At 49.3% G+C, this 22,831-nt stretch overlaps 1 protein-coding gene across 1 annotated transcript in view; it reads left to right on the top strand.

Annotated features, from left to right (window-relative positions):
* The window catches only part of SALL4 (spalt like transcription factor 4), a 20,692-nt gene extending 8,050 nt beyond the window's left edge, over positions 1–12,642 (top strand). The window contains exons 2-4 of the mRNA XM_040459778.1: positions 4,041–6,362; positions 7,474–7,754; positions 10,532–12,642. Of these exons, the coding sequence (XP_040315712.1) occupies positions 4,041–6,362; positions 7,474–7,754; positions 10,532–10,951 (3,023 nt within the window). The 3' untranslated portion in view covers positions 10,952–12,642. The remainder of the gene's footprint in view (positions 1–4,040; positions 6,363–7,473; positions 7,755–10,531) is intronic.
* The last annotated feature ends 10,189 nt before the right edge of the window (positions 12,643–22,831 follow it).

Raw genomic sequence — 22,831 nt, 5'->3', positions numbered from 1 at the left:
CCCCCCCAGAAAGATGGCAGCAGGTGTCCTAGTCTCCTTTCCCTCTTGCCAACCTGACCCTCAGGCTTTTCTGTCCTCCCTAGGGGGTCTTTGAGAGGAAATAGAGTTGCAGTCTCAACAGAAGAAACATATTATGGTAGGAAGGGTAGGAACGAGGGAGGATCTGGGCGCTGCATGCCTGGGTTTTAATATTGCCCTGCAGTTTATCAAATGTATTACTTTGGGCAAATCAAGGTCTTCTGTGCCTCAGTTTCCCCCTCTGTTACATAGACTAGCCCCTACCTCATAGAGTTGTTAATAATGTATACATTGTTTAGAATCACACCTAGATGGGGCACCAGGGTGGCTCGAAGAGCACTAAGTCGGTCTTTGCGTTGACAGCCCGGAGCCTGCTTGGGATTTGCTCTCCCTGTCTCTCTGCCCCTCCCATGCTCTTGCTTGCTCGCTCGCTCTCTCCCTCTCTCTTTCTCTCTGTGTGTCTTACAAAATAAACTTTAAAAACAGAATTAGAAGGCTCCTGGGTGGCTCAGTGGGTTGAGCATCCAACTTTAGCCCAGGTCATGATCTCCCGGTTCGTGAGTTCGAGCCCCGCGTCAGGCTCTGCGCTGACAGCTCGGATTCTGCGTCTCCCTCTCCCACTGCCCCTCCCCTGCTCGTGCTCTGTCTCAAAAATAAATTAAAACGTTTTTTAAAAGTTTTAAAAAATAAAAAAAGAATTCTGCCTGGCACACAGTAAGTGCTCAGAAGCTATTTATGACTATTTTCATCTGTAAATGGGGCCAGTATTTAATAGGCTTGTGTGATACACATATGGGGCACCTAGAGGTCCCTAGTCCGAACTGTAGTGCGGGACATAAGCCTCATTCGCGAGCTCTCCCCCACCTTGCACACAGTAGGGACTGGGAACTGTTAGTGACTTAGGCTTTAGGTGACCATTTTTCTACGTCTTGTTCTCCCACACACCTAGTTGCCCTGCTAACCATTTGAGCCATTAGAGATAAATATGGAGAAACTAATGTTCCCTGAACACCTGCCAAGTCTGCACTTTCCCCACATCCCATCCAGGGTGGTGCCCCAGGCACATTAGTGGGTACTTGACTCATTTGTGAAAGTAATCGCTTCACTTAACCCAGACACATCTACCTTACGAGGGTGTCATGATTATGCATGTTTCAGGCAAATTCTGAGGGGAAAGGCTACCATATCACACCAGTTTACAGGTGAATGCTGCTGGATCAGCCCTAACCTGATTTCCCTTCCCTGGCCAGACCTGTTTATGGTGGTTGGCTCTTTCTCCCTGCCCCCCCCCCCCCCAACCCATACACACCTTGCAAAACTTCCTATTACTGGGTCTAAAATTCATAAAGATTAGGCTACCTTACATAAATTTTAAAAGAAATAAACTTTTTCAAGATGAACTCCTGTTTCATACTGTGGGCCTCCTGTCAAAACCCCATGGTTTTAGGGAGTGTAATCTCACCCAAGGAGTTGAGAAGCAAAATAAATTAGTTTGCTTTAAGCAACAGGAATTGAACGGGGCACCTGGGTGGCTCAGTAGGCTAAGCTGTTTGGCATTAGCTCAGGTCATGATCGTGAGTTTGAGCCGGGCTCAAACTGAGTCGGGCTCTGGAACCTGCTTCAAATTCTGATTCCCTCTCTCTCTGCCCTCCCCTGCTCATGCACTCTCTCTCTCTGTCAACAATAAACATTAAAAAAAAATGTTTTTAATTAAAAAAAAGAAGCAACAATTTATTTAAAAGTAATGTGTATTGGGGCTCCTGGGTGGCTCAGTCGGTTGAGCGTCCGACTTCGGCTCAGGTCATGATCTCACAGTCCGTGAGTTCGAGCCCTGCGTCGGGCTCTGTGCTGACAGCTCAGAGCCTGGAGCCTGCTTCGGATTCTGTGTCTCCCTCTGTCTCTGCCCCTCCCCTGCTCATGCTCTGTCTCTCTCACTGTCAACAATAAATAAACATTAAAAAATTTTAAAGTAATGTGTGTCTTTCTTGGCCTTTCCTCCACACATCGGTACATTTGAAACAGGTTTTCAACAAAAATGGTCACGTTTTACATACTGTTCTGCAGCCTGTTTCTTTCACGTAACTTCTGTCTCCATGTCAGAGCGTGCAGAAGTTAATGCAGTTTTTGGTCTATGAGTGAATCAAAATTTACTTTTGCTGCCGTAAACGTTGCTTTTAAAAAAATCCCTACTTATATGGATCTTTGTATATTTGTGCAATTATTTGTGTGATTTAGATCTGTATGCCTAGAGTTGGCTGGCTCCGAGGTATACTGCCTCTGTGACTAATTAGTTGGGGGGGGGGGGGGGGCGGTATACATAGACTAGGATAGCCAGGAAGTGAGAGCAAGTAGTTTACTCTCAGGACCCAGGCATCCAGATAAAGCAGTCCCAAGATGGGCGCTTTATTTATTTTTAAATATTTTTATTTATTTTTGAAAGATACAGACAGCACGAGTGGGGGAAGGGCAGAGAGCGAGGGAGACAGAATCCGAAGCAGGCTCCAGGCTCCGAGCTGTCAGCACAGAGCTCAACATGGGGCTCGAACTCATGAACCGTGAGATTACAACCTGAGCAGGAGTGGGATGCTTAACTGACTAAGCCACCCAGGCGCCCCCAAGATGGGCATTTGAAGGTGCAGGCTATCATTAACACCGAAGGGAATAGTGCCTAATTACAAAAGAAATATGCACACACACACACACACACACACACACACACACACACACACACACACAAGGAAATCCACAGGCCAATCCTTTTTAGGAATGTAACTGTCCAGAATTGATCCTATGCATGTAATTCCAGGTATATAACAGTAGTAGAAGTTGCAAGTTCAGGGAGAGGTGTGGAACCCTACGTTCCCCTCCCCTCTTCTCATTCTGGGGCTTCTCTCATTATCTGTGAGGTCGTTGAAGTCTTTATCGTCATGAAAGCATTTCTGGGAATATCTGCTTGGCCTTCCTCGTCTAAATGTACTGTTTAGACAGTGTGCTGTCTCCATATTTTCGGTGAATTAGGCACTGCGGTCGTTGTTGGCATCTTGGAAGTGGGGAGGTGCACTGGTCACACTGAATGAGTGATTTACTGCAGTTTCGCTTTCGGTGGCCCCAGGATGGGGATGAGCACCTGTGATTTGAGCAGGTCTCCAATGTCATTTGTGTTGACTGCATGAAATCCACTTGCCTTTACAGGCAGACCCCGAGTAGGGTGCAGAGCTCTAAGGGGATTACTTTAATAATAAATTGTGTGAGTTTCCTACGGTTGCCATAACAAATTGCTACAAATTGGATGGCTTAAAGCAAAAGAAATTTAGGGGCCCCTGGGCGGCTTGGGCAGTTAAGCGTCCGACTTCACCTGGTGAGTTCGAGCCCTGTGTCGGGCTCTGTGCTGACAGCTCGGAGCCTGGAGCCTGCTTCGGATTCTGTGTCTCCCTCTCTCTCTGCCCTGCCCATCTCGGGCTCTGTCTCTCTCAAAAATAAGTAAACATTAAAAGAAAATTAAAAAAAAAAAACCCAAAAACAAAACACAGAAATTTAGTCCTACCTTCCTGGAGGCTAAACATCCGACATTGAGATATCAGTGGGGTCCGTCCCTTCTGGAGACGCTGAGGAAGAAGCCATTCCAGGCCTCCTTTCTACCTTCTGATGGCTTCCCACAATCCTGGCTTAGGGCCACATAAGTCTTTCACGTGGCTTTTAATTCTGTTTCGTCTCTTTCCCCTATCTCTTTAAGGACACCCGGGCATTGGGTTAGGGACTCACCCCGATTACATTTGCAAAGACCCTATTCCAAATCAGGTCTTGTGCACAGGTATTGGGTATAATGACTGGGATGTGTTTTTTTGGGGGGGGGGGGTTATCACAATTCAACCCCCTGCATAAGTTCCCTTTTACAGTCTCCTGCCTGTGGGGACGGGACCCAGGTTGCCGAGGTCTCTGTGTTGTGAGCTGTGGTTTTTGCCTAGAAGTCGCCCCGCCTCCTTTCTCGGGCAGAATTCTTAGCTTTTTCTCTCTTGTCCCAGGTGCTCCAATGAACCACCCGGGGAGTGGCAATGACGTCAGCAGGGCTGGGGTGTCAGGGAAGAGGCCTCGTCGGGAGGAGACTCACGTCTGCGAGAAATGCTGCGCTGAGTTCTTCAGCCTCTCCGAGTTCTTGGAACACAAGAAAAGTTGCACTAAAAATCCCCCCGTCCTCATCATGCACGACGGCGAGGGGCCGGTGCCTTCAGAAGACTTCTCCGGGGCGGTGCTGGGCCACCAGCCGCACAGTCCAAGCAGTAAGGACGGTCCCAGGGAGGATGGCGGCGGCCCGGGGGACACGAAGGAGAAGCTGGGGGCCGAGTCCGTCGTGTTCTTGAAGACCGAGACGGCCCCGCCGCCCGCGTCCCAGGACGTGAGCTGTCTGCCCCAAGGCAAGGTGGCCAGCACCAACGTCACCCTCCAGGCCCTGCGGGGCACCAGGGTGGCCGTGAATCAGCGGAGCGTCGAGGCGCCGCCGGCCCCCGTGCCCGGCGCCAGCAGCATCCCGTGGGTCCTCGAGCAGATCCTGTGCCTCCAACAGCAGCAGCTGCAGCAGATCCAGCTCACGGAGCAGATCCGCGTTCAGGTGAACACGTGGGCCTCCCACGCCCTCCACTCTGGCGTGGCGGGGGCTGACACCCTCAAGACCTTGGGCAGCCACGTGTCCCAGCAGGTGTCTGCGGCCGTGGCCTTGCTGAGCCAGAAAGCTGCAGGCCAGGGCCTGGCTCTGGACGCCTTGAAACAGGCCAAGCTACCTCACGCGCACGTTCCCGGCACGAGCGGCTCCGTGTCCCAGGGGCTGGCGCCCTTCGCCCTGAAGCCGGACGGGACGAGGGTCCTGCCCGACGTCGTGTCGCGCCTTCCCGGCGCCCTGCTACCTCAGGCCCCCGGCTCTGTGCTCTTCCCGAGCCCTTTCTCCACCGTGGCGTTAGACCCGTCCAGGAAGGGGAAGGGGAAGCCCCCGAACGTGTCCCCGGTGGAGGTCAAGCCCAAAGACGAGGCCGTCCTCTGCAAGCACAAGTGTAAGTACTGTAGCAAGGTTTTTGGGACCGATAGCTCCTTGCAGATCCACCTGCGCTCCCACACCGGCGAGAGACCCTTCGTGTGCTCTGTCTGCGGCCACCGCTTCACCACCAAGGGCAACCTCAAGGTGCACTTTCATCGACATCCCCAGGTGAAGGCGAACCCCCAGCTGTTTGCCGAGTTCCGCGACAAAATGGTGGCGGGCAACGGCACCCCCCATGCGCTCTCTGCACCGGTCCCCGTAGACGAATCGAGCCTCTCGTTAGACAGCAAGCCCGTCCTCGTGACGGGGACCCCCAGTGCAGGGCTACCTCAGAGTCTCTCTGCGGGGACTAACCCCAAGGACCTCGCGGGCGGCCCCCCGCCCAGCGACCTGCAGCCCGGGCCTTCTCCAGAAGGCGGGGATGGCCCCCTGCTTCTCTCCGGGCTGGGGCCACACCACAGTTCCCCCAGGGTCGGTGGCTTCCGGGGGAGCGGGACGCCCGAGCCGGGCTCGGAGACCCTGAGGCTGCAGCGGCTGGTGGAGAACATCGACAAGGCCGCCGCCGAGCCCAACGAGTGTCTCATCTGCCACCGGGTCCTGAGCTGCCAGAGCTCTCTCAAGATGCATCACCGCACCCACACCGGGGAGAGGCCGTTCCAGTGTAAGACCTGCGGTCGGGCCTTCTCCACCAAGGGCAACCTGAAGACGCACCTCGGCGTCCACCGGCCCAACACGTCCGCAAAGACGCAGCACTCGTGCCCCATCTGTCAGAAGAAGTTCACCAACGCGGTCCTGCTGCAGCAGCACATCCGCATGCACATGGGCGGCCAGATTCCCAACACGCCGCTGCCCGAGAGTCCCTGCGACTTCGCGGGCCCCGAGCCAGCGATGGTCAGCGAAGACGGCGGTGCGGGGGCCGTCTGTCACGACGACCTCCTCGAAAGCATCGACGTCGACGAGCTCGGCCCCCCGGAGGCCCCCGGCGGTAGCTCCTTGAAGGTCCCGCCGCCCCTCCCCAGCGGGCAGGCCGCGTCCCCCACCCTGGGGTTCGCCGGGAAGGCGGGTCCCGCTCCTCTCGTCCTGCAGCGGCAAAGCAGCAGAGAAAACGGTTCGGTGGAGAGTGACGGCTTGACCAACGACTCGTCCTCCTCGGTGATGGGAGACCAGGAGTACCAGAGCCGAAGTCCGGACGTCCTGGAGACCACGTCCTTCCAGGCGCTGTCCCCCGCCAACAGCCAGGCAGAAAGCATCAAGTCCCGATCTCCCGATGCCGCTGGCAAAGCAGACAGCGCCGAGAACGGCCGCGCTGAGATGGAAGGTGATGGAGCTTTGGATTTCGCTTAGGTCCATTTTGGGCACGAGGTCATCCCACAGGAACCCGGGTCGAACGTCACAAACGGACAGTGTGATCTTTGCAAAGCAGCTCTCCCTCGTTAGGGCAGTTAGCCTCTCTGGGTAGAGGGAGAGAATAACTAACTCCCCCGTCCTAGTACTCACATCGTGTTCTTTGCGGTGGTTAATGCGCACGGGGGACGGACAGCAGGCTTGTTGGTCTTTGCTTCTGTGTGTGTGTGTGAGCCCCGGGGAGACACCTGGGTCATCTTCGGGAAGTGCTCCGGGGGGCGAATGTGTGCAAAAGTGGGCGCACGCCTTCTTGGCCACCGAGATGAGTCCTAGGTCTTGCTTCTGAGGTCCCGCTCCCTAATGTAAGGTCCGCAGGTTAATAAATGTTGACAGGGAGGGAAAGAATCTAACCCATTATAAACGCACACGTAAATCGTGGGGTACCTGTTGGTGTCGTTAATACTTGTATTTAAGTAGTAGTTTTTCGGGGCGCCTGGGTGGCTCGGTCGGTTGAGCGTCCGACTTCAGCTCAGGTCACGATCTCGCGGTCTGTGAGTTCGAGCCCCGCGTCGGGCTCTGGGCTGATGGCTCAGAGCCTGGAGCCTGCTTCCGATTCTGTGTCTCCCTCTCTCTCTGCCCCTCCCCTGTTCGTGCTCTGTCTCTCTCCGTCTCAAAAATAAATAAACGTTAAAAAAAAAAAATTTTTTTTTTTAAAAAGTAGTTGTTTCTCTACACCCAACGTGGGGCTCGAACTGCCGACCCCGAGGCCGAGAGTCGCGTGCTCTACCGACTGAGCCAGCCAGGCGCCCCTTTTAAAGATGAAAACGTCTGATGCAGGAGCTTGAATTTCAGGTGTTTCCTGTCCATACCTCTCTGCCCCAGTGGTGACTTTTCGGAAGCGTTTGAGTTGTCACTCCCCGAGTGGGTCAACACGCTAAGGAGGAAAAGCCGCCTCTGAGGCACACGATTCCAGAAAGCCGTTTCCAGGCTGTCGATGGGCAGTGGTCATCACAGCTCTTTTTTGGTTTGAGAAGGAATGAGTACGGGATGATAAAGGTCTGGGGTTTCTTTTCTCTGGATACTAGGTCGTAGCAGCCTGCCATCGACATTTATCCGCGCCCAGCCAGCCTATGTGAAAGTCGAAGTCCCTGGCGCGTTTGTTGGACCTGCGACCGTGTCCCCAGGCATGACTCCTTTGCTGGTGGCCCAGCCACGCCGGCAGGCCAAACAGCACGGCTGTGCACGGTGCGGGAAGAACTTCTCCTCGGCGAGCGCCCTCCAGATTCACGAGAGGACTCACACTGGGGAGAAGCCTTTTGTGTGTAACATATGTGGGCGTGCCTTTACCACCAAAGGCAACCTGAAGGTGAGTTTCTTCGGGCTCTCCGCAGGGATGGGGCTAGGCATTGTTCAGCACAGCCTTGTTGGTGTCCCCCATTCGTGATGAATTCTTCCATTAAGACCAGATGGGATGGGGGTGCCCCAGTGGCTCAGTCGGTTAAGCGTCCGACTTCAGCTCGGGTCGTGATCTCAGGGTCCGTGAGTTCGAGCCCCGCATCGGGCTCTGTGCCGACAGCTCGAAGCCTGGAGCCTGCTTCGGATGCTGTGTCTCCCTCTCTCTCTGCCCCTCCCCTGCTCATGCTCCGTCAAAAATGAATAAACCTTAAAAAATATTAAAAAGAAAAAAAGACAAAGAGATTAGCAACTTGTGACAAAATCATAAGAATGTTCAACTCGGGGGTGGGGGGGGGGCTTTGTTCTTTTCTCAAGTTCTCCGTATCTTTTCAATTGTAAAAGCAGATTTCGCCCCTTTGAAAAGTTTGAAGGCCATCGGATTAGAGAATACCTATTCTTGGGGCGCCCGGGTGGCTCAGTCGGTTGAGCGTCCAACTTAATCGTGATCTCGCGGTCCGTGAGTTCGAGCCCCGCGTCAGGCTCTGTGCCGACAGCTTGGAGCTTGGAGCCTGCTTCCGATTCTGTGTCTCCCTCTCTCTCTGCTCCTCCCCCACTCATGCTCTGTGTCTCTCTCTCAAAAATAAATAACCATTTAAAAAAAAAAAAAAGACCAGATGGGATACTGTATAGTCCTATCTCCCAGCTGGCTCTTGAAATAATTCGTTAGACAGTATGTTTTCTCACATGACAACATGTCTGAAATTGGGATGCTTCTTATGGTCAGTGCCTGAAATTGGTAATTTTTTTTTTTTCCCTAATCTTAGGGGCACAAGGAATAGTGATGCATTTTACAAAGGATGCTGTCTAGGAATAGGACACATGGTCTATTAGAGATGCTCTTGTCTCTTAGTATAAAGTAGTTACACTTTAGGGTTGTTTTCCCTCCAATATTGGGGCAGACCATGACCTCTTTCAACAATAATCGAGTAGATAGGTAAAATCTAGCCTGGAAACCAGTGAAAAATGTCACATAGTATAATGTGTGGAGAAATCATTTATGGGTTTGTGTGTACATCCAGACTTGAGCACCCTCTATGTTTTCTTTTCCTAGCCTGCTAGGTTGAAATAAATAGCAGGAATTCTTTGTGGTTCAAATAAAGGTTGAAACTTAAAAGTTGACCAAGGAGACCGTATAGCATTTAAAAAATGAAACGTACTTATTATAAAAGCAAGCTGTCCTCTTTGATTTATTTTTTAAGTTTGTTTATTTTTGAGAGAGTGCGAACAGGGGAGGGGCGGAGAGAGGGGGAGGCAAGAGGGTCGGAAGGGTGGTTCTGCACTGTCCACACAGAGCCCGACGCGGGGCTCGAACTCACGGACCGTGAGATCATGACCTGAGCCAAAGTCGATGGTGCCAGGTGCCCCCAAGCTATATTCTTTTAATTTTTTAGTTGGTGAAAACGACTAGGTAAGGAGCATGAAGCAATTTCATCTCTGATACCAACTTCTAGAAACAGAAAGCTTAAATGACTTCACAGGCCCCGGGATCAGCCCAGGGAAGGTCTGGAGCTGCTGTGTTTGTTTTTGTTTTCGTTTTGTTGTTGTTTCTCTCTGCACAAGTGGCTTTGGGCAGATGGCTCCTTGTGCCTCAGTTTCCCAGTTTCCCATGACTCACTAATGGTAGTGACAACTTCAGAGTGCTCCTAAAGATGAAATGAATTCTATTCCTAAATGTTTCAAATTATGCCTGGAACATCTTAACAGCTCGTAGCGATTAAGAGCAGGTCACTTCTGAGCGCAGTTGGCCGGCTAACTACTAACTTCTCAGGATGTCAGGAAAGCTGAAACGGGGTACCTGAGAAACCTAGTGCCCATCACATTCTCCCCACTCACTCTTTTTTTTTTTTTAAGTTTATTTATTTTGAGAGAGAGAGAGACAGTGGGGAAGGAGCAGAGAGAGAGAGAATCCCAGGCAGGCTCCAAGCTGTCAGCGCAGAGCCTGATGTAGGGCTTGAACCCACAAACTGTGAGATCATGACCTGAGCCGAAATCGAGAGTTGACGCTTAACTGACTGAGCGGCCCAGGCACCCCTCTTCCGACTCTTTTTGAAGCTCAAAGGGAGTTAGAAACTCAAAAGCCAGACTTTTCACTACTCTGGAGTAGTGATGACGATCATTGACGTCCTGTGTATCTGGTCTGTCCGTGCCATCATCAGGGCAGCATCTGTTCTGTTCCAGAGTTATTTGTTAACTCACATTTTTTATTCAGGTAACGGTGGGCTCCTGTGCAGTTGGAATTCACAGATCCTTACACGCTCTGCCCAGTTCCCCCAGTGGTAGAATTTCGCGAAAACTATGATGTAACCGATAAGAACCAGGATATTGGCATGGACGGAACCTACTGGTCTCCTAGATTTCCCCCCATTTTATTTGTACTCCACGTGTGTAAGTGTGTTACCTTCTGCACAACTGTGTAGGTTTGTAATTCACAAGTTTTAAATCTAGCACTTGAGAGGATACATAGTATCCTAGTATTTGAGCCTGACACATAGTAAGGGTTCCTGTAGGAACCCACTGGAACAGTGGGACGGGCACAGAATTGGAGCCTGTGGCCCTGCCTCGCTGGGCTTTACTTGCCTCTAGGCAGGAATGTGGGCCCCTTGTTGCCCAATCCTTTGCTTCCTCCCCTCCCCCACCCCAAGATGAGTCCCCGTTTTGGTGGGAACCTCTCTGTTCCTGTTCCCACAGGTCCACTACATGACGCACGGAGCCAACAACAGTTCTGCACGCCGAGGGAGGAAGCTGGCCATCGAGAACACCATGGCTCTGTTAGGAACTGATGGGAAGAGAGTTCCCGAGATGTTTCCCAAGGAAATCCTGGCCCCTTCGGTGAGCGTGGACCCCGTCGTGTGGAACCAGTACACCACCATGCTCAATGGAGGCCTGGCCATGAAGACCAATGAAATCTCCGTGATCCAGAGTGGCGGCATCCCCACGCTCCCAGTTTCCCTGGGGGCTAGCTCCATTGTGAACAACACCACTATCTCCAAGTTGGACGGCTCCCAGTCTGCCCTCGGTGCCGAAGTGGAAAAACCGGGTGCTGCTGACGGTGTCCCCAAACACCAGTTCCCTCACTTCCTGGAAGAAAACAAGATTGCAGTCAGCTAAGCTCCGGGAGGGATCCCTGGTTGAGGGAGAAATGGCAGAGGCAGAATGACCTCCCCGACTATACTTTCCCCCCCCCCCCCTTTTTAAAAGAACCCATCCCCTCCTGTTTGTTTTCTTACTGATGTGCAAATGATGTTTACAGTGTGAGATCACAACCTCAGGCAAATCCTACAATCAGATGTTATGCTGCTTTGCAAAAAAAAAAAAAAAAAAATTGAAAAAAAATTGAAAAAAGAAAAATCGAAAAAAGAAAAAATTGAAAAACAAAAAAAAACTAAAAAAGAAAAATGCATACTAAAATAAAAACAGACTAGATTTTTTTTTTTTTTTTTTAATTTTGGAAGCGGGTCTTGCAAAGTAGCTTTGTTACTTGCGACAAACTGTATACATAAAACCTTTGTACAACCTAGAGTAACTATTTCCAAAGACGATTCCCTTGTTTCAAGTTGGAACTTACTGAACCACAGTGGAAAAGGCAACTGTTAGCCTAATTGTGGGGGGTACTGTATACTTCCCCAGTGACTGTCTGTATGCGGGTACACGGACAAGATCTGGCATCTGTTTAGGGACCTGTTTTGTATGACCCCCAACCCTGCACCCATCCTTTGTTTTTTGGTTTTTTTCCCCTGAATGTACTTTTTTTTTTTTCTTTTTAACTAAGGTTGTCAAACGAATTCCAAAATTCCTTCAACCTTGGAACCTTAAATAGAATGCCCTCGAATGGACTGATTTTTGTCCTTAGGGAGTCAATGCGTGTTGCTGCTTATTTAAATACAGTTCAGTTGGAACCCCAAGAGTGCCAATGTACTCCCTATGCTTTGCAAATGCCTCCTTCCTGAACCAGCAGGAGAGGTGGCCTTCGCAGGGACCCTCAGGTGACTTATTTTGGTTCGCCAGTGCCTACGCTGTGGAACGGGGTTTCCATTCTTTAAGAAACTCATGGAAGGGCATGTTTCTTATAGGTACACATACTAATTTGTACAAAAATGTCCTTGGTGCAACTTAAATGCCAAGTGATTGTGAAGATTGTTTTTGAGTATTGCATGAAGGCTACGAACAGGCAAGTCATGGGTGTGAAAGCTTTAATTTATCTACCTCATTTATTTTTATTTTTGTAGCCATAGTCTCTATTTTCCTATTTTATCACCGCTGAAGTGTTCTGATGCCCTGTCTTCAACCTGAGTTGATGTATGGTGGGAGTGACTGGACATTTAAGATATCTCTATGGTTCTTTGTTGTAAACGCCCCCTCCCCCTGTTTGTATATGTAATATGAAGCGAATGAGGGCACATTGCTCTAATGGTTTAACAAGGAAGGAGAAAGAAAGACCTTAATTTCTGAGTGGAGAAGTCTCCTTCTATGTGGAAAAGTAGATCAAGACTGTTATCAAAAGTTTGTGTTATTGCACCTGACTTTAGGATCCAAAAAAAAAAAAAAATTTTTTTTTTTTTTTTTTTTGCCACATTGTGCCTTTCTTCCTGGAATTGTAAGTGGGACACAATAACTAGTACCTGTCTACACTGTGAAGTGGATATTGTTACAGAGAACACCAGAGGCTTTCTTACTGTCAAGCAAACAATGCCTTGTGAATGTATGATCTATGGAGAAACCCCTGTAGTTTCACCTGCTGATGCTGTCTGTGTTGTTGGAGAATAAATTTCGGATTTTTTTTTTTTTGTCTTCCCCCCCCACCGGGTGCGTATGTCTCTGGTTAGTTTCTGCTCTAAACCTGAGAGTTCTCATTTGAACAATCACTTGCCCTCGTGGCCCGGCGGGGGGCGGGGGGAGGGCTTAGAATCGAAATACATCCGCTTATGTCCCTACTGGACCCATTTCTCAAGCACACACAAAGAACGACTTGCTGGCTGTTCTCTTGCTTTCTTCAGGCATACAAGTTGTGTTAGAGTAAACTGAGTCTAGAGAACTTTTGCTTGTGTTCCCTTGTGACCGCAGACGGCTTATTGCGCTGTAGATTACCTCATATTTCAATCCCAACCTGGTACCAGTCATTGGGCAGAGAGAACCACGTAGGAGGTGGCACTTAGTTCCAAGAGAAGATTCTTTGAGAGGGTGGTGGAAAAGTACCCCCTGGGGAGAGACACAAAGGCAAGACCAGGGTAGTGCCCAACTGGCAAAGTACCCTGTTACCTCCCTCTTGTTGTGTTTCTCTTCTTGCAAACCCAGTGGCAAGAAGCAGCATCAGATTCTAGGAGAATCTTCCTGGATGAAGATAGGACTACATCTGTGAATGGATCCTCCTGACATCAGAGAAGGCTGGGGATTACGTTCTCACAGCCTTTCACCTGATAGGAGCCCTGCATGGCAACTTCTTTGCAGGTGGATGCCCTCTCCAGCGTGTGTCTGTCCTTTGGCCTCAACTCCTCTAGATTTGGGGTGGGATGGTCACTCTTGACTCCGAAAGCAAGATTAACGAGGTCCTTCAGATAACTGAAGTGGAATTACCTAAGCCAAGATCCATTAGTCCCAAGTGTCTATGCTGACCCCTTCTCTCACTTGATAACTAACCCACAGTGAAGTTTTAGGTCTAGATTGAAATGTATGAGGATTATTTTTACTTGCGTGAAAGTCGTTTCCTCTCCTCCCAACATGTTTCAGACATTATTTCAAGGGAACAGCCGTTTCTGGCTAATCCTTGTTAAATACCTGCAGTAATACCAAAATGTTCAATCAGCTATTGCTGGACAAACTCTTGTTTTCCTCCAAACTATTAAATAGCTTGGGTCATCATTGTGGCTTGTAAGTTTTCCTTCCACCCAGTTAACTGCAGGGTAAATTCTTCCTTGAGGGATTGCTAGGGCAAAGATGAACGTTGCCATGTGTTTGCAGTTGTGCATGAGTGTTGTGTCTGTACCTATGTTCTCAGCCCTAATCTTTAAAGCTAGTCCTCCAGTCAATTGTGATGTGAGCACACTACCATCCATGGTCTAGGGCATTTCTCTGTTTAAGGAGCAGTACGGGTGCCATAAAACTTGCTCTTTGAGACCTGCCTACCTCTTTGCATGTTCCTTTATGGGTTCTGTGTATCCAAAGCTTTTTTTTTATTAAAAAAATTTTTTTTGATGCTTATTTTTGAGACCGAGGGAGACAGCACGAGTGGGGGAGGGGCAGAGAGAGGGAGACAGAATCCGAAACAGGCTCCAGGCTCTGAGCTGTCAGCACAGAGCCTGACACGGGGCTCGAACTCACAAACCGTGAGAGAGTGACCTGAGCCGAAGTCGGCCGCTCAACCGACTGAGCCACCCAGGCGCCCCTAAAAAAATTTTCTTAAATTTTTTTTTTCAACGTTTATTTATTTTTGGGATAGAGAGAGACAGAGCATGAATGGGGGAGGGGCAGAGAGAGAGGGAGACACAGAATGGGAAACAGGCTCCAGGCTCTGAGCCATCAGCCCAGAGCCCGACGCGGGGCTCGAACTCAACGGACCATGAGATCGTGACCTGGCTGAAGTCGGACGCTTAACCGACTGCGCCACCCAGGCGCCCCTAAAAAAATTTTCTTAATGTTTGCTTCTTTTTGAGAGAAAGTGTGTGTGAGCGCAGGGAGGTGCAGAGAGAGAGGGAGACACAGAATCTGAAGCAGTCTCCAGGCTCGGGGCTGGCAGCACAGAGCCCAACAGGGCTTGAACTTGTGAACTGTGAGATCATGACCAGAGCCAGAAGTCGGATGCTTAAGCAGCTGAGCCACTCAGGTGCCCCTAAAGCTCGTTTTTCATACGGGATGGAGGATTTAAGGGAATCGCAACATCTTGACTTTAAGAATAAACTGGCAATCAGTGAGATTGGGGGGAGGGGGAGAATAAACTTCCATATTTCCCCCTGACGCTCTGCCCTCAGTTTAAAGACAGGTGTTCTGGGGGAAGGAATTGTTGCTTTGTATGGGGTAGCTGTGTTTGTAGAGAGAGGGTCTTGGGGTGGATGGGGCAGGCCCCTCCCTCCAGGTGAAGTTTGTACTTAATTTGGCAGAACTTGCCTAAGAGCTGTGCCGAGGTGGCTTGTCCCGTTCTGTGGGGCAGGGCCAGGTTGAGCCAGGTGTCACTCGAGCTAAGCTACATCAAGGAATGTGTCGTGCCAGAAGTTCTTCGGTTTCAAAGGCAACTCTCGCAGCAATATGACCTGTTTACAATGCAGTAGATAGCTTGAGCCCAAACAGGAAAGTTCATGCACGCTGGCATGCGTAGAACACCCAGAAACAAAATCAGTAAGGGGTTTGGTGATCCAGGTACATTTCAAGTCTGGGGAAAGGATGGGTTCGCGAGGTAACTGGTCATTTGGAAAGGAAGTCTCAGGCCAACATATAAGCTGGGTGCCCTACGGCAAGATAATCTGTAGAACCCCAAGTACCTCATTTGCACAATAGGGATAATTTTTTTTTTAAAGTTTTTCCTTAATGTTTTATTTCTGAGACAGACAGAGCATGAGCGGGGAAGGGTCAGAGAGAGGGAGACACAGCATCAGAAGTAGGCTCCAGGCTCTGAGCAGTCAGCCCAGAGCCCGACGCGGGACTCGAACTCACAAACCGTGAGATAATGACCTGAGCCAAAGTCGGAGGTGTAACTCACTGAGCCACCCAGGCGCCCCGAAATGTATGTTTATTTTTGAGACAGAGAGAGACACTGTGAGCAGGGGAGGGTCAGAGAGAGAGACACATCTCCAGGCTCCAGGCTCCGAGCTATCAGCACAGAGACCAACGTGGGGCTCAAATCCATGAACCGTGAGATCATGACCCGAGGTGAAGTTGGATCCTTAACGGACTGAGCCACCCAGACGCCCTCTATTTCTTAATATCAAAAGAAAATGGGGGCATTAGTTAAACTAGGCCAAAATCAAGATAAGGAAGTAAATTTACCCTTCAAAAGTGGACTTCACAATTTTCATAGTTAAGACCTTGCAAATGCGTTCGAAAGAAGCATCAAGCTCTGCTTTCAAGTCTAAAGTATATTTGAAAGTGACCCTTGTGGGAGAAGAAACATCCCACATGGCCTGCAGAACCACCCCTTTGTCCCCTCCCTTATTTATTTTTTTTTTTTAATTTTTTTTTTAACGTTTGTTTATTTTTTTGGGACAGAGAGAGACAGAGCATGAACGGGGGAGGGGCAGAGAGAGAGGGAGACACAGAATCGGAAACAGGCTCCTGGCTCTGAGCCATCAGCCCAGAGCCCGACGCGGGGCTCGAACTCACGGACCGCGAGATCACGAGATCCCGCGAGATCGCGAGATCGTGACCTGGCTGAAGTCGGACGCTCAACCGACTGCGCCACCCAGGCGCCCCGAGTCCCCTCCCTTATTATTTCTACCCTCCAGCCTTTTGTAAACAACTGAATGTTTTAAGCAAAGAGTGAGTTGGAAGGAAAAGGAGTGTCCTAACTGAGCCACGGAACAAGGACGAAGTCAGTTTTATCCTGAGTGGATCGTTATGGGTCCTTAAAAGCTGGAGACCAATGACGTTTGTGCCCGCTGGCCCGTGCTGCAGGCATGCCCAGTGTTGAAGATGCTTTGCCCCTTCTGTTTACTTCCCATAAGTCAGTTTTGGGTTTTTGTTTTTGTTTTTTTTTTTTTTTTAATGTGTATTTATTTTTGAGAGAGAAACAGAGCGTGAGTGGGGGAGGGGCAGACAGAGAGGGAGACACAGAATCCAAAGCAGGCTCCAGGCTCCGAGCTGTCAGCACAGAGCCCGACGCGGGGCTTGAACCCGTGAACTAGGAGATCATGACCTCAGCCGAGGTGGAACGCTCAACCAACTGAGCCACCCAGGCCCCCCCTTGTTTTTGGTTTTTAACGTTTGCTGTTACTCTGATGGCTTTGGGGCCATCCTGATGGGAAAAATTACTTTCACTGAATTCTCTAACAGTCCTTGAGTTACTTGACATGTCAGAGGCCAATTCCGTCTTCATGTTCATTTTCTCACTTGGTGAAGACCCCAGAAAAGGGAGAAAAGGAGGCGGTACCGGAATTTCAGTTTGCTGCTCTTTGGGATTGCACAGACCAGTGAAATAAGGGGGAAAGAGGAGGAGACTGTGTAGGTGGCAGGTTTTGACTTTATCAAGTAAAGATGATTCACAACTCAACAAACATGTCGTTCCCAACCATATCGCATTTTGTACTCTTAAGAATGTTTACTTGTTGATTTGCTGTCTACTCTTATAATATTTAAAACAAAGGAAAGTCATGGCTCCCGCAAATGTAAAATGACAAAGATTTTACTCTAACAGATGTCCAACGGATTCAAAGGAGAAACAAAGACCTCTCAAACCCAGGCAATCAGGAATGTCAAAGTAAATTTACAAATAGATGGAAAACATAGTCAGTATCTACAGGGCAATAATCAATTGCATTCCTCTGGATAGCACCATTTGCATTTCTATGGTGTATTACTGTTGTTTCACAACAGAGTTGTGAAATAGCTCAAAGACATCGAAAGGCATTGGTAATCTGGAGGAGAATGCCGGCCAGTCTACCTTTGTTACTCATCTCAGAGTCTTCTATAACATCTAGAAACCAGGGATCGTGTCTGTCTGTTACCTGTGTCCCCAGTGCCCCGAATCTTGCAGGCCCCCAGTGAAGATTACGTGAATGAATGACTGTTCTGTAGAATTTTGCCTAAACTCCCTAGTGCCTTTTTGGAGGTAAAAAGCAGTACCGCACAGACCAAATAGTATTATGAAATCGTAGGGAGATATTGTTGTTTGTGAAAAGCTCTTAAGCAGTTCTTATTTTTTACCAAAAAAATGGGGTGGGGGATAGAATGGGGAGGATGAGATTAGTGTTAGAGACACAGCCTTACTAGAGGTTTAAAAATTATCTAACCTCCCGTTCTAGCCTGGTGGGTCTCAACCAGGGACAATTATGCCCTCCAGGACATTTCACAATATCTGAAGGCATCTGTGGTGGTTTGGGGGTGGGGTGGGGAGCTGCCGTCGGCATGTAGTGTAGAGAAGCCAGGGTTACTGCTAAGCATCCTACGATGCGCGAGAAAGCCCCCACAATAAAGGAATGTTCAGCCCAAATGTCAGTAGTGCCCTGTGCCCCGGTTGAGAAACGGATCTAGGGACCTAGCACGTTCACCGAAAACCATTCAGAGAGAAGATTCCAGGCACCCGAGGAATTTCATCGCTTCTCCCCTCAGCTGAAGTTTACCCGAAACATTTTTTATTAATTCTGGGTTCCCATATTCCCTGCCTCCGTGTCAGCCCTGCTCATGCCCTTGACTTCTTGTCTACTTACTGCCAATACACTGTAAGCGGGAGGAGCCCGTCTGGAGGCCTGTGAAAACAAGGCCTGTACTGAGAGACTCCACATAGATTATGGCCTTCGCCTACCGTCTGTTGGTGAGGTTGGGTGGCATCTTGCACCTCAGTTTCTCTGCTTTCTGGAAAGCAGAGGCTGGACTAGGTTGGCTTACCTGTCCAAGACCTTTCTGTTCCAGGTATCAGTATCAGAAGAAGCTTCCTGTGCTCAGGGCCTACTGGTTAGAGAGGGCTCTCAAGGGTCCCTGAAAGGGGCTGTTCCTCTGAAAGCAGAACCCTGAGGTGACCATTCCTAGGACCATGAGGAGAAGGCAGGGCCGGGCCAGGGAGAGGGAAGCCGTGTCCTGCCGGGTGGGACCCCAGTTGCCTGCCCCTCCAATTACTGTCCTGCCCCAGCCCTGCCTCTCTCCCGGCCCCTCGCACTGCTCTCAGAGGCCCCAGGGGCCTCTCTCTCCTACCTCCTGCAAGCATCTAGATCTCTCTCAAGGTGGGATGAAAGCTTTTAAGCGCTTCTCTTCCTGTGGAATTGCTTTTCTGGAAGGGTCTTAAAAAGTGCCTTCTCCAATGGTTATAAAAGTGCCCTGGAAAAAAATTTTGGAAAATACACTAACAGTCACCTCCCGCCTCTTTTTTAAAATTAATGTATTTTTTTAGATTTGCATCCAACTTAGTGAACGTATAGTGTGATAATGATTTCGGGAGTAGAACCCAGTGGTTCATCCCCTACATATAAAACTCAGTGCTCATCCCAACAAGCACCCTCCTTAATGCCCATCCCCCATTTAGCCCATCCCCCCCCACCTCCCCTCCAGCAGCCATCAGTTTGCTCTGTATATTTGAGTCTCTTATGTTTTGTCCCCTTCCCGTTTTTATACTATTTTTGCTTCCTTTCCCCTGTATTCATCTATTTTGTATCTTAAATTCCACATATGAGTGAAGTCATATGATATTTGCTTTTCTCCAACTGACTAATTTCGCTTAGCATAATACCCTCCAGTTCCATCCACGTAGTTGCAAATGGCAAGATTTCATTCCCTTTGATTGCCGAGTAATACTCCATTGGATATATAGACCACATCTTCTTTATCCATTCATCCATCAATAGACATTTGGGCTCTTTCCATACTTTGGCCACTGTTGATCATGCTGCTATAAACATGGGGTGCATGTGCCCCTTCGAAACAGCACGCCCGTGGATAAATGCCTAGTAGTGCAATTGCTGGGTCATGGGGTGGTTCTATTTTTGATGTTTTGAGGAACCTCCATCTGTTTTCCAGAGTGGCTACACCAGCTGATTCCCACACCCCTCTCTTTTCATATGAAAATGTTACCACCTCTGGAGACTCAGAGGAGGCTCTGTGGTCTTTTAAAAAAAATTAGGGGCGCCTGGGTGGCGCAGTCGGTCAAGCGTCCGACTTCAGCCAGGTCACGATCTCGCGGTCCGTGAGTTCGAGCCCCGCGTCGGGCTCTGGGCTGATGGCTCGGAGCCTGGAGCCTGTTTCCGATTCTGTGTCTCCCTCTCTCTCTGCCCCTCCCCTGTTCATGCTCTGTCTCTCTCTGTCCCAAAAATAAATAAAAAACGTTGAAAAAAAAATTAAAAAAAAATTATTTATTTAAAAACATTATAAAAGTGATACATATTTGCTAAAGAAAATAGAAAGGATAAACAAAAGTTATAAGATTCGCCTGGATGTACCCCACTAATGCAAGATGTTAATGTGGAAACTGCTGAGTTTGGGGTTGGGAGGGGTGGATATGGAATGGGTATAGGAAGCTCTTTCTGCTATCTGCTCCAATTTTCTGTAAATCTCAAACTACTAAATACATAGTGTATAAATTAAGTTACATTTTATTTTTTATTTTATTTTTTAAATTTTTTAGTTGTTTTTATTTTATGTTTTTTTCAATATATGAAATTTATTGTCAAATTGGTTTCCAATATTTTATTTTTTAAAGATTATTATTATTATTTTTTTATTTTTTTGAGAGAAGGAGAGAGCACAAGGCGGGGAGGAAAAGAAAGAGAGAGGGAGACGGAGAAGTCATGGCAGGTGCCACACTGTCAGTGCAGAGCCCAACGCAGGGGCTCGAACTCACGAACCATGAGATCGTGGCCTGCGCCAAAATCAAGAGCTGGAGGTTTAACCGACTGAGCCACACAGGCGCCCCTAGTACACTATATTTTAAATATCTACCTAGGATCTTTTTTGTCCAGAGACAACCACTGGATGATCCCATTTTGCTCACTCTTTAATTAGGGGAAAATAAAAATATCCCTAGCAGTAGGGGGTGGAAGGATTGGAACGGCTGACCTTCTAGGAGTGTTAACCACGTGCTCGCATTGCGCTTTGTGCTTTATGCTCCCACGACGCACTGAACTTTTCCAGCTCCGTAACAAGCCTTACAGAGCGCTTCCTCTGGGTAGCCACTCTTCTGACTGTCTTGTATTCACGACGAACTCATTTAATCCTTGCAACAATCCTATGAGGCTGGTACTATCCCCGTTTTGCAGGAGGAAACTGAGGTCTGGCAGTTTGTAAGTTGTCTCAGCCTCTGCAGTGGGGAGGTGGTGAAAGTTATACAGGATCTCTGACGACACAGTCACTTGGATGTGACTCGAGATTTTGGAAAATGAGGTCAGGGTCCGGTGATGGCGGCCACGCACAGGTTCCACAAGAGCCAGAGGAAGCTTGGAGAATGTTCGGAATCGGGGTAAATACCTACTAACTGGAAGGGTCATAATTGTGATTATGCTGATCACAGGAGGCCCTTTGTCCGGCCTGCCAGAGCATGAAAAAGCAAGGCCCTGGAACCCAGCCTCGTTCCTTCCCTAACCGTGTTGCTCTGTGTGGGCCACTCTGAGCTTTAGTTTCCTCACCTGCAAAATGGGTTTGATTTAGGCCTAGTTGGCAGAACCGTGGGAGGATTAAATATGAAACTCCGTGCATGTTTTAGGCACAGGATAAAAACCAAAGCTCACGTGTATTGACCCCCAGCTGTGTGTGGGGGACACCGGACTACAGGTGGTCACAGTCCCTGGCCTTTTCTCTTAGTCTGTGTGGTAGTGGAGTGGAGAAGGGGGTCTGGGTGTGAACTGGGTGGGGCTGGAGGCAGACTTCCCTTCCCGGGGAGCACGAGGGAGAGGGTGGGGCCTACTTTGATGCCATGATGGGGACAACTGGTGTTTCCATTTCCTCCACTCAACAAGCATTCGTTGATGGGGCGCCTGGGTGGCTTGGTGAAGCACCTGGCTTGATTTCGGCTCAGGTCGTGATCTCGCTGTTCCTGAGATGGAACCCCAAGTTGGGACAGCACAGGGCACGTTTGGGATTCTTTCCCTCTCTCTCTCTGCCCCTCCCACACTTGCACATTTGTGTGTGCGTGCCCTGTCTCTCTCTCTCTCTCTCTCTCTCAAAATAAACAAATAAGCTCAAAAACCCAAAAAACCCCACGCATTTGCTGACTGTTGAGCGTGCTCTGTGTCACGTGCCCAGCAGTGTTGTGGATGCAGGAGAAAGCAGGAAGCAAGGCAGACCAGGTCTGTTTGCCAAATTGCGCTATTTTCCCCAAGAAAGGTGCAACGCGGCAATTCTAAAGGCATGTTTTTTTTTTTTTTTAACGTTTATTTATTTTTGGGACAGAGAGAGACAGAGCATGAACGGGGGAGGGGCAGAGAGAGAGGGAGACACAGCATCGGAAACAGGCTCCAGGCTCCGAGCCATCAGCCCAGAGCCCGACGCGGGGCTCGAACTCACGGACCGCGAGATCGTGACCTGGCTGAAGTCGGACGCTTAGCCGACTGCGCCACCCAGGTGCCCCTAAAGGCATGTTTCTTTTCATGAGGAGCTTCATGTGGCCTGAGGTAAGTCACACTTCTTAGTTGGGGATCCGCCCTTCCTCATCCAGGGTCCCAGAAACACATATTTGGTGGCTCCACCCTTACAGCAGACATATGAAAAGGCACCCGTACTCCGCGTGAAATAGATTAGGTGTCACTACTTTAAACTTTGCTTTGGCTGCAGCAGGTTAGTTTATAGGGTTTTACGTTTTGAGGCTCTTCAATCACATACGGATTTAAAAAAATTTTGTTCATTTATTTTTGAGAGAGAGAGAGAGAGAGAGGGAGACACAGAATCCGAAGCAGGCTCCAGGCTCTGAGCTGTCAGCACAGAGACCGACCCGGGGCCCCAACTTGAGAATCGTGAGATCATGACCTGAGCCGAAGTCGGAGGCTTAACCGACTGAGCCACCCAGACGTCGCATTACCTACAGATTCTTAACTTACCCCAGCCTTCCCTCCTGTCCTTCCTCCCATCACCACTACTCGTTTTCTTTCTGTTCCCAAAATTTAACAGGTCCTTGAAAGTTAATGGATCCTCGACACTGTGGGAGAGGGTGTAAGCAAGTAAGTGTGGCTGTAGGTCTGGGTGGGAGGATTCGTGTGTGTGTGTGTGTGTGTGTGTGTGTGTGATTCTCAGCACGCTTGAATGTGTTGGAGCGACTGAGAGGGCAAGTGTAAGCCCCAGAGGTAGTTGAGGGAATGTGAGAATGAGTGTGTGCACGTGTGTGTGATTGTGAATCCCAGGGATCCAGGGGGGGCGGGTGAGGGTGGGTGA

The sequence above is a fragment of the Herpailurus yagouaroundi genome, unplaced genomic scaffold (assembly GCF_014898765.1).
Source record: "Herpailurus yagouaroundi ecotype Mexico unplaced genomic scaffold, PumYag 246, whole genome shotgun sequence".
NCBI lineage: Eukaryota > Metazoa > Chordata > Mammalia > Carnivora > Felidae > Herpailurus > Herpailurus yagouaroundi.
The sequence above is the reverse complement of the archived record's forward strand: the minus strand, read 5'-3'. Positions and strand labels throughout refer to the sequence as shown.